This window comes from Pipistrellus hanaki (assembly GCF_964339955.1).
Source record: "Pipistrellus hanaki genome assembly, chromosome: 3".
NCBI classification, from domain to species: domain Eukaryota; kingdom Metazoa; phylum Chordata; class Mammalia; order Chiroptera; family Vespertilionidae; genus Pipistrellus; species Pipistrellus hanaki.
Window position 1 is genome coordinate 78,060,727 of NC_140505.1, and position 17,259 is coordinate 78,077,985.

Sequence of the window (17,259 nt, forward strand, 5' to 3'; positions counted from 1 at the left end):
GAATTTGGTCAGAAACTGGCTTTCTTTGTAATCTGACGCACATTATCAAAGATATGAAAGAAAAGCCTGTGGTCCATTGGAGGGTGCTGAAACCGTTAAGAGTTGTGAGTGGCTCAGTGGTTTCTGGTCAGTTCTCAACAACTCCCAAACTCATACCAACAGCCCCTCGCACTCCCTAGCTTCAGACTCACACTGACCGGGACTCGTAGGAACTGCCCCAAGACAGGATCCTCCTTCGTCTCTGCTCAGGAGGCCTCACTCTGTACTTCTGCCAGGCACACCCCTCACCACCAAAGTGTGGTCAAGGGGCCTGTACCCATTCTTTCTTAGGGCACACTTTGGGTGTCTGGGACCTGGGATTCCCCGACTAACTCGCTCTGAGACCACATGTGTGGGTATTCCCTCCCCTCCAAACCATACCACCAAAGCACAGCCCCCCAGCCTCAAGGGGTGGCCCTCGGTGGGGGTGGCTGAGCTTGGACATGCAGGCGGTGGTGCCCACACACCCCTTGTGATGCAGGATGTGGCTGTGGTGGGAAAAGAGAGGCACCTGGCTGCAAGCTGGAGGCCAGACGCCTGTGCCTCCCGTGCCACTATGCTCAGCACAGAACTCCACGGAGTCGCACAACTCTGGATTCCGACTGACACTTAGACCTGGCCTTTCGGTTCTCAACGGAGGTACACTTTTCGAGGTCTGAGGACTGGACATGTTTTATCTGAAGTTAGCATCACATATAACTAAGTTTGTAGGTGTATGACATGTAGCCCTTTATTTGGGCTCTTGTCCAGGGCCCTGTATTCGGGGGGGGGGGGGGGGGGGCGGAGGGGCTGATAAAAATAACTGCCACTTGGATATCTAATCAGCTCCTTCGAATTTTCAAACTCAAGAGCAACACCTTTCCATCCTCAGTGAGTGATACTTCCATTACCCCGGCCACTCAAGCACCTCAGCGCAGTCATCCTTCTCTTCCCCTCACACCCACAGCCCAGCCATTGGCAAATACCATCAGCTCCATCTTTAAAATAGCCAGAATCTGGTCTCTTCAACGCCACCACAGCTACACCACTAACCCAGGGTGCCGTCACCTCACTCCGGAAGCATTAGAATCACTGATCTTTTAAAGACAAATCACGTCATTCCTATGGTAGAAGCTACTTGTTGCTTCTCCACTATACACACAGTCATGGCCACCTGGATATGACCACATTTCCCCCACCTCCTATGCACCTGGCTGGGTTACGGCTTGGCCAGCTCCGATCCATGGTTTGAAGTAAGTGGGACTTACAGGACCCTTCCTCCCGTAAGATTCTGGGCATTTGCCCTTCACCCCTTTGTCGCTGCCCTTTCCTCCATCCTGCTGCCTGTAATGCAAATGCGGTCTTGGACCATGAGCACAGGGTTCACAGACAGCAATGCCCTGCCCTGTATCCCTGTGTGAGAGAGAAAGACACTCTCTGGGGTAAGCCACTTCCTCTCTCCCCTCCCCCTCATTTTACTGTCAGAATTAAAGCAAACCCTAAATAACACAAACCTATGCTCAAAGCCTCACACCAAGAAAAAAAAACCAAGCTCCTAGCCATGGCCTTCGTGGTTAGGTATGATCTTGCCCAGCTTTCAACTCCTTAATTCCTCCCAGTATAAGTCTTGCTCAGTCCATTACAACCGTCCTGGCCTTCCTCCTCCTCATCCGCACGCTAACTCTGTTCCTGTCTTAGACTTTTGCACGCACTGTTACGCATGCTTACACTGCTCTTCCTTGGGTATCTGCACGGCCCACTCCTGACTCCCCAGAGCTCTGCTCATTGCTCTTCCCAACGGAGGCTTCTCTTGACCCTCCTGACTGACCGCTTGCATTTATTGCTTAGGGCTGGGCATGGGCACTAAAACATTGTCAAGAAAGGAAGGAAACTGTAAAACTTCAGAAATCAGACTTTTGTTCCTGAGTAAAATTACATGCTAATCTGGTAAAAAAAAAAAATAAATAAAAATAAAAAATTATTGACATTCATAAACACATCAAATGAATGTTTAAAAATTTGGGATTGAACTCTCCCTTTAGTTCCTTACAGCTGTAAACTGAAACTTAGTATCTGTTGAACTCTGCACGCATTGGGTACCCTGTGTTGCTTTTTTAATGTCAGGTGACCACCCCTCGCTCCCTTCAGGATGGGATGCACCAGACCACAGTGGTCTATCCCAAAGCCATCTGGGATGGAGATTCACAGATACGGAGACCAGCAGGGCTTATGATGTGGATTTTATCTATTTTATAATGAAAACATCTTGAGGGCAATAGATATGATAGCTAAAAGTTATGTACAATACTAACATATAGTAAGAGTGGAACCCGCTGCACAGTGATGATAATTCATCTATCTCTTATTTTATCTATTCAGTCAACCTCTGAATGATTAGTAACAAGGGGGGAAAGTTTGGGTTCAACACACAAAGAGAGAACTCCTTCTGCGATTGCACTCACAGCGACATCCATTTAGGCTCCACAGTAATCACCTGGCCAGGTTACCCAACACTTTGCCAATCTCTTGGTAAAGTCAGGTGGTAATCAATTACCTACTGCCTCCTCAGGGGGAAGGCTGATTCTGTCTGTGTACAGGTATTCCAGGAAGGCTCGGTAAACAGGATACGAAAATTCACTCATTTCTACAATATCGTCCTCACTGTTGTCCAACGAAGAACGAAAATGCTCACACCTGGAGGAAGAAAAGCATGTCAGGTCCCAGCTTCGCGGCAAGAGCAGTTAACACAAGGAGCTCACCCTGTGGGGCTCCAAGGGGGAAATCCTAACAAGGAGAAGGGAAACACAGCACTACACATGACACTCGCCAAGTTGCACACCTTCGTGTCCCTGCTCTGGCCCCTCACTTCCTCTGCTGGCCAGTTTTCGACCAACCAGTAACTTATCCAGGCTGCGCGTGCGGGCTGCTGTGGGCGAGCTGGCCCTGCAGCCCACGGGCGGAGACAGCGCTGCCTCCGAGAGGAACACCATGGCCACTGAGCGGCATCGGGGAGGAAGCCAGGGGAGGCTATTTTTGTAACCGCTGAGTAATTAGGTCTCTTCACTTCCTGTTACTGCTTGAGTTGTCTCTCAGAAAATTCATATGTTGAAGCCCTAACATCAGAATATAACGGTATCTGAAGAAAGGGTCTTTACAGAGTAATTACCAAGCTAAAATGAGACCGTTAGGGTGGACCCTGATCCACTATGACTGGTGTCCTTATGAGAAAGAGGGAGTCTGGACACAGGTGCGCACACACACAGGGAGAACACCGTGTGAAAGCCAAGGAATGCCAAAGACTGCCAGCAAACCACCAAAAGCCAGGAGCCTGATGGGTCAGATTCAGAAGGAACCCACAGACCTCAGAAGGAACCCATCCGGTGAGCACCTTGATCTTGACTCCCAGCCTCCAGGACTGTGAGAGAATATATTTGTTGTTGAAGCCTAGTTTGTAGTACTTTGTTACAGTAGCCCTGGAAAACACACACACACACACACACACACACACACACGCACACACACACACACGCACACACACACACACATGCACACACATACCCTTTATGAAGGTTTATGGGCTATAGTAAAAGTGAACAAATGTTGTACAGCCTGACCATACCGAGAGGTGAGCTTGAGACTAAAATGCTACATTGAGCTTGTTATTTGTTGCAGTGGGATGTGGGATTTAAGTATCTATTAGACAACATGATGGTTTTCAAAATCATTATGTGAAAAGAAAGAAGCCAGGCACAGAAAAAAGCATATTGTGTAATTCCATTTATATAAACTTCTAGAAAATGCTAACCATCTGACAGAAGAGATTACCTGCCCCAGAGCCCAGGGCACGGATGTCTGAGGAGTGACAGGAACATTCTCGATCTTGACTCGGGGTGATGCTTTCACAGGTGCATTCATGTGTCAAAGCTCCTCAAACGTGCATGTTAAATGGATTTTAAATGGATGTAACTCATTGGTCAAAATTTATACCAATATATTTGACTTTTTTAAAAACCTGTGTTAGCTCTATCCTGGATCTGTTGCTCTGGAAAAGCCTGATCTTCTCTTTTTTTCAAGCCTCTAAGAGTTCCGTCCCCCACAGCTGAGCGGGGAGAGGGGTGTTCCCGGCTGAGCCCGGCGGAGGTTTGCTTGTGTTGAAGCTGGCGATGCCAACAGCACACAACACGCCCCCGGCAGCTGGCTGCTCCCCCAGCCACGGGCCACTGGGCAGCTCCTGTAAGGAAGCCTGGGGGCCGGGAGTCCTGGCAGAAAGCTCCCGCCTGCGCCACACCCCGCTGTCAGAGGGCAAACGGCCTCACAGCGGTCCATGGTTACTGCAGTGCCTAGAGCAGTTCCTTGGCAAATAACAAATGTGCGGACTTATTTAATTCTCAACGTAAGTGACTCCATACCTGATTTTGAGAAGGACTTTATGTGCATAAATGTACTTTCCATCCACCAGGAATCTCAGGTCCGCGGTGCTGGGGTTGTCAAATTCCCGCTTCAGAGACTCGGCTACTGTGAGGTGGTCGTCAGGCTCTAAGAGAACAACAACACCGGGTTCCCAGCGTGAGCCACGGACACAAGGAGAACGCGGCTGCAGTGCAGCACGGCTCTGGCGCGGACACTCGTGGGAACATCAGCTCTAAAATAACTGCACCACCGAGCCACGCTTCTCTCCTAAATATGCACTCGCACCTCTGTGATCATTAAGGGTTAAAACCTCACCCACATCTGTTTATAAATCTGGCAAAACAACAAAGTCCAAAACTGCCTCACTAAATGAAATTGTTGAATATTTAAATAAACACACTAGCTAAAAAATAATTTCTCAGTCAAATTAAAAGTAGTCAAATAAAAGTACTTTTAAGTTAGTAGGCAGTATTAGTTTCTGATACTTTTAAGAGAAATAAATCAATCAAACTAGTTCCTTTTCACAGGAGCCCATTAGAGGGAAATAAATGATATGATACTGCACCAAACAACATCTTTCCTATCAAAATTAAAGTACCAGAGTCCTCTTCCTAGTCTGCAAGCATCATCCACTCAGGGGTCCTCAAACTTTTTAAAGTGGGGGCCAGATCACGGTCCCTCAGAGAGCTGGAGGGCCGGACTATATGAACTACTAATTCCTACTGTAACACCTTGGCTGTGCTCACTGCCCAAAAAACCTGGCGGGCAGGATCAGACTCCCCTGGGGGCTGCATGTGGCCCGCGGGCCGTAGTTTGAAGACCCCTGACCCACATGGACAGTGATCAGCTCACCCACAGACAGGAGGCGCCAGGAGACGGCGGGAGAGGCAAAGCAGGCGAACACGTCGTCGGTGCAGGAGAGGTGGGTGAGGTGCGGCAGCACCACGGACTGGCCCCGGCACTGGCCCCACATGTACACGTGCCCGCCCTGGGTCTTGGCGGCAGACGTGTGGGCGGAGTGGCAGGCTGCGATTTCTATAATTCTAAATTCACAAACACCAAGAAGACACGTAAACAGGAGAAGACATGACTTTATCTCATCTCCCCTTAGGTTTGATTTCAAAACACAAAACAAAACGAACTTACACACCTAATTTCCTAGATTTTCAGGCAGTACACAGGTATCTACATTGAAGCTACACTTCAATGCACTTATAACTCATGAAGATCTTACTTCTAGCCAGCAGGCTTATAAAAATATGTAGCATCCCATTTTGAAATCCAGTACAATTCAAGAGAGTAAAGACGAAGACGGAGACGGAGACGAGAGACGAGAGACGAGAGACGAGAGACGACGAAGAAGAAGAAGAAGAAGAAGAAGAAGGAGGAGGAGGAGGAGGAGGAGGAGGAGGAGGAGGAGGAGGAGGAGGACGAGGGGGAGGGAGAGAGAAGAGAGAAGAGAGAAGAATGATATAACTTTTTGTTAAAACTTTACTCACTGAAGTAGATAATAAAGGCTAGAGCCAGCCTGACGCAGGTTCAAAACAATATTTTCATCAACACAGCACCAACTTTAGAGTCAGACAAAGCATGCTCAACTCGCACGGTGGACAGTGAACTCAGAGTGATGCCCCCGGACTGTGCCATCCGGAGCCCATGCCTGCAGTGTTCTGGGATCCCGTGTGAGGCCTGGTGCGATAGGCTCGTGACTGCCAGGGAGGCGGTTCTCACAAAATACTGTTTCTGTTGACTTGGAAGCAATTACTTTGCTCTAAACAAGCCACCATACAGATTCAAAGACAGTAAACTATTTCACCCCAAGGGAGGCGGCCATCTCGGTTTTGCCACACAGGCAATGGGATCAGCATCCTCAGTGACTCAGCTCAGAACTGAGTCCTCTTTGGCTTCTTCTCCCTCCTCACCTACCACTGTCTTCAGAATATCCAGGTGACAGATGACATAGCCCCTTCGTAATTTCCCTCATCAGCCATCACCCTCGGTCAGACACACCCCACATCTGGACTAATAGAGCAGTCTCCTAGGTCACTGCCTTAGAACTTCTCTCTCCTCTGACCCATACGGTACAACACTGGAAGGTTGGTAATCCTCTTGAAACACCATTCTCACCAGGACTTGCAAACCCTCAGCGATTCCCCACAAGATAAAACCCAGACAAGTGACATCAATAATTTGGCTTCCACCCATGTCTAACCTTCTTTCAAATGACGTTTGCCCACACACCCTGTGTTCCAACAAACAGGAGTACACACTGCCCCTCAATGTCTGTCTTCACAGTTCAAGTCCTAATTCAGGAATGCTCTTTCCTTTCCCTCTGCCTCAAAAATCCTGCCCGTCTTTGAAGGTCCAGTTCAAACAGCCACGAGGTAAGAGCTCTCTCGCTCACCTGAGCTCGTGCAGTGCTGCCGTCCACAGCAGCCGCGGGGCCCGGTATCTTCCAGGTGGACACGTCTCATTTATTCAGTTAGTGACAAGTTCCTGCCAGGCTGATCCACGGGCTTATTTCTCTCTCCCCAAGCACCTAGTATGTGTCTTACTAAATATAATTTGTAGATCGTTTTATTGACTCATTGGGAAACAGTCAACAACACAGAACAGTGGGAGCCTGGGAAGCCCACACGGACCAAGGCTACCCTGTTTCCCCGAAAATAAGACAGTGTCTTATATTAATTTTTGCTCCCAAAGATGCACTAGGTCTTATTTTCAGGGGGTGTTTTATTTTTCCATGAAGAAGAATACGGTACACATTTATTGTTAAATGAAAATAAAGGAAATTTATTACCTGTATACGATACGGTAGTACGGTAGTTGTCAACACAAACCAGACAAACTGTGAATACTACAGTAGCAAGAATTTAGTCATTTATTCAATGACAATCATGTCATCATCTTCTGGAACATCATCATAACAATCCAATTCCTGAATTTCCTGGTGAATTTCTTGTGACTTCATTTCTTTCAGAATCAGTGGACCAAATCTCTCATGTTTAGCAATAGCACTGTCTTTAAATGAGTACTTCTTGTCAAGGTAGCCTGCTCGCAGTGCATTTGCAATGCAACTGTCAGTGATTTTTTCTCCCATGAATTCTTCACCCAAGTCACAACTTCTTGCAGTTTAGGTTCCACAAAGTTTTCACGCTGATTTCTCTCCATTCTATTTTCAATGCAGTCATTAATTTCCATGTGCAAATTGTCTTTGAATGGCTTGTTTATTGCAATATCAAGAGTCTGGAGATAGGCCGTCATTCCTGCGGGAATCATTATCTGACCTATTTTTCTTTCGTGAAGAAATGTCTTCATGTCTTTAGCGTGGTGAGTGCTGGCTGCATCCCAGACTAGCAGACCTCTTAGGCTCCCTCGCATAACAAGCGGCAGCATTAAATCGACCCACTTCCTTATAACTGCTTGTGTGGCCCAGGCTTTTTGAGTTTCAGGAATAAAAATGCCCAAAACACATTCAATCTTTTCCTTCTTGCCCTTAGAAATGATTCAAGGTGGGATTTTAGTGCCATCCAGACGAATTGCCAAAATACAGGAAACGTGCACTTTTGTAAGCAGTGGAGGGAATGTACACTAAGGATGCACCAGCTGTTCAATTGTTGTTTGAGATGATTGGCCCATAAACACTGCAGTTTCATCCATAGCAATCATGTTGGAAAGATTGTATTTAGAGAAGTCAGCATCATCAATAAAGGACTTGAATGCAAGTGCTCGCTTAATAACTTGAGTATCTTCCATCCTAAACAATGTTGTAGATCTTCTTAAAGACAGTTCACTTCGCTGAAGGAAATTATCCAGCCAGTGTTGTGATGCTTTAAAGTCTTGGGGGGCTATGTCAAACTGTGGTGCCATTGCAAGGGCAAATTCTTGAATCTGAGCCCTATTCACAACCAAAGCCTTTGCTCTCCTGTCAACAACCCATTCACAGATCAGGTCTTCCAGCTCGGAAAGTAATGGTTGCCGACCTGATCCACACTTGCGCTTCTTAGCATTTCCCTTGTCCGCTTGTTCAATGAGGTTACCATACTCTGCTTGCCATTTTCGGACCAATCTTCATTTTCGGACTCAACATCTTCTCTTTAAGATTTTGGCCCCAAGAGTCTTCCATGAATCCTTTCTGTACTCCATGGAGTAGCTTTTTCTTTTTGTGCTCATTTCTAGGGGTAAGAAAAAGGAATTGGGGTATCAAGGTGGGGGGAGGGGAATCACTTAAAATGACACAGAGGGGATCAGAGGGAGGAATCAAAATGGCACAGGAGAATCAGAGAGGGGATTACCATTTTAGTAACCCCTTTTGATCCTCCTGTGTAATTTTGATTGCCCCCTCTGATCCTCCTGTGTCATTTTAAGCGATCCCCCTCCCCCCACCCCTGTGCTACTGGACACCTTCACCAGACATCCCCCTACCCCTTTATCAGACATTTACCCCCTGTGGCCTGCCTGGGGACTGTCACTGGGCTTGCTGGGGCCTCGATCTGGGCTGGAGCAGGGTCTGCCACTGACTGAGAACCTTCAGTCATCATGAGGGCGGCCACGAGCATCAGGTAGTGTCACCAGAGACAGACCAGCACTCAGCACCTTCGCTGTGTCCTGTCCGCTCTAATCCTCCTGTTCTTCTACAGGCATCTGCGAAAGTCTCCTCCTCTCTCCCTCCCCGCGCTCACTGCTCACTCCGACCTCCGCTCCGCGACCACTCAGCAGTGACATCAGGACTCCACGTAAGGTCACTGGTTGCTAGACGCCAGTCTGGGCGGCCCTAGCGACCAGTTTACGGTAAATTAATTTTCATTCTGAGACAGAGCCTAGGGGGGGCCTTATTTTCGGGGGAATGCCTTATATTTCACTCAGAAGGAAACCTGTAAGTAGGTCTTATTTTCAGAGGATGTTTTATTTTTGGGGAAACACGGCAGCGATGGAAGACAAAGATATTCCTCCACTGTGTGCTCTAACTAGAGGCTCCCAGTCCAGAGGGAGGATGGTCACGCACCCTGTGGAGATGGCTGTGGCTGCTTCCCTCAGAAGGCTCGTTTCATATGCAGCCCAAGAAATCCCCTGATTTATTAGAAGGTGGCTCTCAGCTCTTGAAAACAACTCAAGTACTGGAGGAAATGAGGCTGTACGTCTCAGAGGGGGGCGCCTGGATATGGAGGTGGGTTTAAATGCGAGCTTTACCACAAGGCTGTGTGACTGGCAATGTCTTGAGATCTAGGAGTCTCCGTTTCGTCTCATTGCGGGGCCAGTGTGTGTGAATTAAGTGAGAAAACGTCGAGCCGTGGGGGTGGAGTGGGAAGTGGGGTGGTTCGATGAGGGGGAAAAATGGTGACATCTGTAATACTTTCAACAATGAAGATAATTTTTTTAAAGAAAAACTTTAAGCCCCAAGTGCAATGACTGGTATACAAACAGTAGCCTAATGGTAGAGCTTTCTCAGTATTACTACTTCTACTCAGCATTTTAAGTGCCAAAGCCTCATGAGTGTGGAGAATGTGTATTTCTAATGGTCAATTCAAATTAGTAAGGCCTTTCCTATTTACATGGTTAAGCCAGTCAAATTGGCTCAAATCGAACTTTGCGTTCATGGGAAAAATGGTCAATACTATTTTGCTTCTCAATAAGGAAATTTTTTCCCAAAAAAAATAAAGAAAAAGGAAAAATAAAACACATTCAAAGAAAGTAAATTTACGACTACCATCCATCTACCCTCATGTTACACCCACATACGAGAGGAGCAACAATTCACTTAAAATGGCTTGGTGCGGCAGGCAAAACGTGGGCTGGGAGTCAGAGGCCAAGTACTAGTACTTAAACACTTATAATCCATGTTATCATCTTAAAAAAGAAAAGAGAGGTGGGGGCTTGTGGTGAAGATAAGTGATGTAAGCTACCAGCACAGTGCACATTCAGAAACGGTCATCCCAGGAGAAACAGCTGCTTCCAGCACAAGGGGCTCTGCCTGGAGGAGCTGTGCTTTAGCCGAAGAGAGAAGGGGCGTATCTGCGAATCTGCAGACAGTTCCCAGGTAACATCACAGCACCGCCTACGAGGGCTCCGGTGAGTGGGAGAGATACCTGGGGTCTCCTCAGGGAGCATTTAAAGTAAAAGGGGGTAAGAAATACATGGACAAACGTGTAGGCATAGGCTGAAAAAGCTACAACATTAAGAGGTCCTACCCGGAATAGATAAGCAACTCTGGGGGGCAGAGAACAATAACCTTTGCCTAGGAACAGTGGGGTCAGTCTTCGGTCCAAGGCTGAAGGGTTTGGATTTGATCTGCTATGATAGACAAGTGGGAAGCAGCTGTGTAAACAGAGCCGTGACAGGATGAACGGGGTTCTTAAATTACTCTGCAACAGTGCGCAGGACAGGCTGGAAGGGAGAGGAAGAAGAGCCAAAGGTGAGCTAGGAAAGGCTGATGGGTGTGCAGAGGTCATGTCCACACATGGTGCCAAGGAGAAACCGGGGTGGCCTTTGACATTGTAGGAGTTCAGGGCCAGTCACCCCCAAGATGTGCTGCTATGGTTTGCAGATTGTTTTGAGCTAAAGGCCCCTTTAGCCGTGGGCTCAAGAGAAATGTCTGCCTCTCCCTGAACTATCTAGAATAACTTGAATTAGGATCCTTTTTTAATTGGTATTTAGAGAGAGGAAAGTAGAAGAGGAGAGAGAGAAACATGTGGGAGTGGAACGTCTGTCAACTGCCTCCTGCACACCCCCGACTGGGGATCAAGCCCCCACCCTGGCACATGCCCTGACCGGGAATTCAACCAGCAACCTTCCGGTGCAAAGGAGGACGCACTGACCAGAGCAGAGGTAACTTCTTTCGCTCTATCTGTAGGGCAGGGCAGACTTCTATTTACTAAGCATCTGCTCTTCTTATCTGCTCTTCTTATCATCCCGAAATGACCCTTTGAAGCCCCCATAGTACCTTACCTCATCCTAGCTCAGGATGTCTTATGTACCCATGATCCCTTCTATTTCTGAACCTCGCATGTATGTAAGTTCTCTGTCTCAGTGTGCGGGGTTCCATGCATATGTATGTACTAAATTTGGTTATTTTCTCGTGCCAATCTGACTCATGTCTGTTTGATTACTATACCAGCCAGAAGAACCCTGAGACACCGGAGAGTATCAATGAGAGGCCGCAGCGGCCTGAGGCTAAGAAAACACCCCCCTGGCCGTGCGGAGGGAGGGGACCCGGTGCCGGTCAGATGGCAGCAGGGGGCTCAGCCTACAGGTCTCTGAGCAGCTAACAAGAGAAAAAGGCCTTCTACATTTTAACTACTTTCCTGTTAAGCAATCCGGGAATCTCTGGGAGAAGGGGAGGTTAGAACAGCCCAACACTGTTCAGATAAATGTTAATTAACTGCTCTGTTCTCGCCATATGTAATCATTCCCACAGTGCCCCACTCGGCAAAGACTTTCAGATTTTTTTAATATCTTTGGTGCACTTTAGGGAACCACTTTAAAATGATAGCCTTCCTTTTCCGTAATAATGTTCTATGAAAAATGTAACTGGTTGAAACACAAATAGTGTTCATCGATGCTAAACTACCCACCACAGAAAATCAAAATTCCTACATTCACTTCTGGAATGTTTACCATTAGCCTTCACAAGAAGGGAGCAGCCTTTGGTGGAAACACAGCTTTTTGGAGATGGGCTGGTGCAGAGACAGCGAAGGGGTCAGGATGCGGAAGATGAGGACTGACCTTCCCTAAGCATGGCCTGGTGACCTTCTCCTGAACTCCCAGGGACACAGGGGAAGCCCAGGGTGGGGCACAGGCGTGGCTGACGCTGCAGCTGCTACAGGAAGGAGAGGGAGTTCCTTCAGAGAGAACCTGCCAGTCCAGGCTTGGGACCGGAGCCACTGCCTGGGCACCTTGCCTTTGCCTGAGGTCGTCTGTTCTTAGGCCTGATTCATATCAAGAAGCAGATTTTCCTAAACCACAGAAAACAGACTGCGAATGTTATCAACTTCCTCTTTAGGATGTAAAACAGAAAACAATGAGGAGGTCGGGAAAAGGTCAGTTGTGAGGAGAAGAATGTAGAATATCTGTTGGAGGTTTAGTCACTGTAGTTTGTATAGAGTAACTAACTCTTGGAGGCATAGATGAAATATGGCTAAGGGAAATAGAATATTTGACATGAGTCAAATTCACTAACACTCCAAAGCCAATTTTAAAAAGGAATGAATGTTCATGTTAAAGAATATTCTAATACTAGCAGTAAATTCCCACCATTCTATATTATGTCTAAGTTTTGTTTAATCACTTAAGGAACATGGAGGTTATTTTGAAAATGCACACATTACCTGTCCTTTTCCACAACAACCGGAGTAGGATAGGACTGGTTACTCTTATTGCCAGTGCCCAACTGGCCGTAAGAATTTGCACCCCAAGCATATACTTGGCCTTCATCTGTCAATATTAATGTGTGTGCGTAGCCACAGGCAACCTACAAGAGAAAAACCAAATCCACTCAGGCCTGCACATAGAGAGAAGGAAGAAAAAGGGGAGAGGCAGCCTCCAAGAGAGCAAGCACTCAGTTAGCCAGTCTCTTCAGAGCCAGCCTAGGTCCCATGCGGCCAAAATTAGTCCGCTCGCCCTGAGTCCCTGAGGGACATGAGGCCAGGATTTACCTTCAATGAGGCGTTCATTATGCTCACAGAGACCAAGGGGGTGAAGTTAATAAGCAGCAGACACTTTCACTTTTTAAGAAGAATTTTCTTCTTTTATTATAAACATTAACATGTTCAATGTGAAAAAATTATAAGTGTGAACACAATCTCAAGCTTAACATTTTTTTGAGTTATATAAAGATATGCAGATAGCTTTTTAAAATGATCATATTATATAAGCAGTTCTTTATCTTTTTTTTTTTTTTTTTTTTTTTTTTTTACTTAATATTACATAGACTGCTGTTCCTAAATCATAAAAACCCTTTGTATACGTATCTTCTCCACTGATTCTGTAAGTGACTTTCTCTTTGGTTCCTTAGAATAGAGCAGAACTACACATAAAAGGATATGACTATTTTTAATCCTCTTGATACATACTGTCAAAATTTCCTTGGAAAAGATTTTAACAATTTATATTTGAACAATTGTGTAAGAGAGAGTACCCTAGAAATTTAAATTTTCGGATGAATTACTATAACTTAATTCAAGGAAATAGAGCTTAAACCTTTACTTAATGAAGATACCGAAGCAACTAAATGTTTCATCCTGATATCGAAACTGTTTTTAATGCATTCGTATCTTTAAAAACAACAGTGGACGTACCCGGTGGACGCGAACACCTTGCAGAGCTAGTCTGCAGGGGGTTGACTGGTTGCCACCACTGCCAAGTCCGAGCTGCCCATTTCCATTGTAACCCCAGACGTAAACCTGAGAGAAAACAGGAGACTCAATGCCAGAAAAAGACAAAAAGTTTTCTGAGTGAGAAACATGCCATGTGGGTATGACACTGAAAAGGCAGTTTTTTTTAAGTGAAATATGAAATAACCTTCTCACCTCCCCATTGTCCACCACCGCCATGGAGCACATCTGCCCACATGCTATGTTCACAACTACTTTATTCTGTAAGCAGCTGGTGACTCTTCGAGGGATCGGCTGATTAGCTGTTGATCCAGATCCAACCTGCCCAGAGTTATTATAACCCCAGGCAAATACCTATTTGAAAGAAGAGATCAATTAATGCAATATACCAACTTATAAAGTATCCCAATTATACACTAACATATTTACATGGCACCTCAGCTTTGCTCTAAAAGTGGTTGCTATCCATAAACTGTCACAGCCAACACAGGCAGAGAAGTTTGGTAAAATTCATTTTTTAAAGTGTATTAATTTATGAAATTAGATTATTGGTGTTATCTATACAAACAGTAGTAATTATTACCAAGTGCCATATAATCTATATTATAAAAGGCCTGTGGCCCTAACACCGTAACGACCCAAGACCGGCATGGTGGGCGGGGCTGGGAGCATGGCGAGGCCGCGCAGGTGGGCAGGGCCATGCTATTTCATGCTGGGCTTCTAGTATTTATAACAATATCTACTTTGCAACAGCCATCTTTTCCAGCATCTGGGAATTTTTCTTTTTGTAAATAACCTCTGTGAGTATAGCAATATAGAAGAAATAGTACATCCTCTTAAATTTTGCAGTAATAGACATTTTCTATTGCATGAAGGTAAAAAAATAATATAAACACCATGACTATGAGTTGCTAACAAGAATAAAACTGACTTTGTTTAATCAAATGATCATCCTTCTAGGACTGCTATAGGAATCTATATAATTTTACTGGAAAAAAAACTGATGACATTTATGCTGACTGTTCTTACTTCTCCATCAGATGTTAGCACCAAAGAATGGTAAGACCCACAGGCAACTTCAATCACTTGTTTGTTGGACAAATTAGTGGAGATATGACAGGGCACCAAGCCATGATTAGTTGTCCCATTGCCCAGCTGGCTATAAGCATTATGACCCCATGTAAAAACTTCTCCTTCTGAAAAATAAACACAAAACACAGACATAATTAGCTTTCAAAATATCTACTTCACCATATGAAAATATATACTGCACACTTCTACAAGTGAAACTAAAACTTAAGTTGCAAAATTGAATCACTTTCCTATTCCACCAAACTCATTCTATAAAAATAGGCATTTGAAAAATATAAACCACATTCTACCTCAAAGCAACAATATAAAATTTAAATAAATACAATTATAATAGCTGGAAAATAGGCTCTTTTTTCCCATTTTTTATTAAGGTATTATATATGTACATATCTTACCATTGCCCCCCCCTCTCCCATACATTCCCTTCCTCCCCAGAGTTTTGCGTCCATTGGTTGTGCTTATATGTATGCATACATGTCCTTCACAAAGATTAAAAAATAACTTGGTGATCATTTTATTAATAAGGAAGTTAAATATTTTTACTTTCAATCTAATGTGGTTTTTTTTCCTATGTACTCTATTAAAAGCAGTCTTTTGATAAATGGCAGAAAAAAGGCTGCTTTTAATAGAGTACACAGAAAAAAAACACATTAGATTGAAAGTAAAAATATTTAACTTCCTTATTTATAAAATGATCACCAAGTTATTTTTTAATCTTTGTTATTATGTTATTATTTAATCTTTGTCATTTATTGCATAATATAATACACATTCATAAATGTTCATCAAATATGTACACACAATTTCATAAATAATTATAAAACATACATACCCATGTGCTCCCATTCAGGTGAGAAAATATAACCTTTGGTCACTCCCAAAGCCCCCCACATATAAATCCAAAGTCATTTCTCCTCTTTTTAAACTTAAAGAAATGGAATCATACAGTATATACTTGCTTCATCTGTATTTCCTCCCATATTGTCTCTTTGTGCTACATTCAGATTATTATTTCTGATCTATCTTCCAGTCTGTTAATTTTCGCTTCTGCTGTGTCCAAACTGTAGCCAAAATTGTCTACCGAGTTTTTCATTTGGATAATTATACTGTACAATTGGTTCTTTTTCAAATCTCTTATGGTCTCTGCAGGCATCTTAGAGCTTACTTTTTTTTATTTTTTCGAGCAATAAATACAGCCATCTTATCACTGGTGTCTGGTAATTCTAATATCTGATATTTGTCGTCAGTTTTTGCCTTATGTGCCTTGTTGTCTTTCACTATGGGCTGCTAATTGCGATTGGAAAATTGTTTTTCAATGGCATCGTTCTCCCTCGGGCCCCGAATGAAGGTCCTTCCTAAAGAAAGGATTCACATCAACTTATGAAAGCACATAAAGGTATCTCTTCAACAAATCCAAGACTTAAGATTTCTTGGGCCATCCAGGCTGATGTGAGTTGGCACACAAATCTGTGTTTACAATCTCTCAGGGAGAGGTCTTCTTTCTTTTTTCCTTCCTGATTTGCTCAGAGCCAAGGAATTCTTTAGTTGGGTCCTGTAAGAAGGAAGAACGGCTCATCCTGCCCTGAGAGTGTAGCCCTCTGTGGTCTCAGCTAATGTGTTGACTTATGACCCCTTCACCTCGTGAGTACATTAGACCTCGACTCCATTTTAGTGGGCAGAGAGATGTCTTTAAGGCCAAATTGGCTTCAAGTTCCCCTCTGACGTCTTAGTTCACACTTTCTCCTAAATCTGATCTAATAATTCCTTTCTGCCATGTCAGTGCTTTGATGCCTCATGAAAAACATTTTTAATATTTTAATAGTTGTTTTTCAGGGAAGAAATGATCTAAATAATCTAGCCTGCCACTATTGGCAACCAATAATCCCTAAAGATTATTTTTTAATGTGAAATAAGCACATAAAAGAATAGAATATTTATTTTTGGTTTAAAGAATACTAACAAAATGAATACCTCGCTTAAGAAAAACTCTAACTTACATTTTAATTATAATGTCCTATTAGTCTGAATTCATGAAATAGCCATGAGAATACTTAATTCCGTATATTACTAATGCTAACTACAGACATCGGTCACTGACATAAGAATCACAGAATGCGAAGAGTTGGAGGGGATGCTGGAATCTGGCTGTAGGCTTTCAGTTCATAGATCAGGATCTCAAATTCAAAAAGCCTAGAGTAACTTCACCATTTTAATGCAAAATAGTTATACTTGTAAAGGGTAAACAAAAAGGGGCTTCCTGGGCTTAAAGCACCGCCATTCTTCTATCTAAAGTGCCAATAATTGCTAGATTCCATGTGCTACATTACTTTACTCGGATATTCAGATATGTTCATATTTTATGTTGTCCAAAGCATAGTCAAGTTCATAAGGCAGAGCCAGAAACTCTTGT

The 17,259-nt window shown here is 44.4% G+C and overlaps 2 protein-coding genes and 1 long non-coding RNA gene across 6 annotated transcripts in view; all 3 read right to left on the minus strand.

Moving 5' to 3' along the window:
- Positions 1-17,259, minus strand: part of LOC311620254 — a 387,779-nt gene that overhangs the window by 291,414 nt on the left and 79,106 nt on the right. The gene's annotated exons all lie outside the window — the stretch shown is intronic.
- Positions 1-17,259, minus strand: part of RCBTB2 (RCC1 and BTB domain containing protein 2) — a 108,180-nt gene that overhangs the window by 77,709 nt on the left and 13,212 nt on the right. For all 4 annotated transcript variants that reach the window (XM_084879392.1, XM_084879393.1, XM_084879391.1 and 1 more), the window contains 7 exons: positions 14,787-14,953; positions 13,953-14,111; positions 13,722-13,826; positions 12,753-12,895; positions 5,281-5,471; positions 4,428-4,554; positions 2,573-2,712 (listed from right to left, as the gene is read on the minus strand). In XM_084879392.1, coding sequence (XP_084735518.1) covers positions 2,573-2,712; positions 4,428-4,554; positions 5,281-5,471; positions 12,753-12,895; positions 13,722-13,826; positions 13,953-14,111; positions 14,787-14,953 — 1,032 coding nt within the window. The remainder of the gene's footprint in view (positions 1-2,572; positions 2,713-4,427; positions 4,555-5,280; positions 5,472-12,752; positions 12,896-13,721; positions 13,827-13,952; positions 14,112-14,786; positions 14,954-17,259) is intronic.
- LOC311620215 (histone-lysine N-methyltransferase SETMAR-like) overlaps positions 1-17,259 on the minus strand; it is an 85,843-nt gene that overhangs the window by 1,413 nt on the left and 67,171 nt on the right. The window lies entirely within an intron of this gene.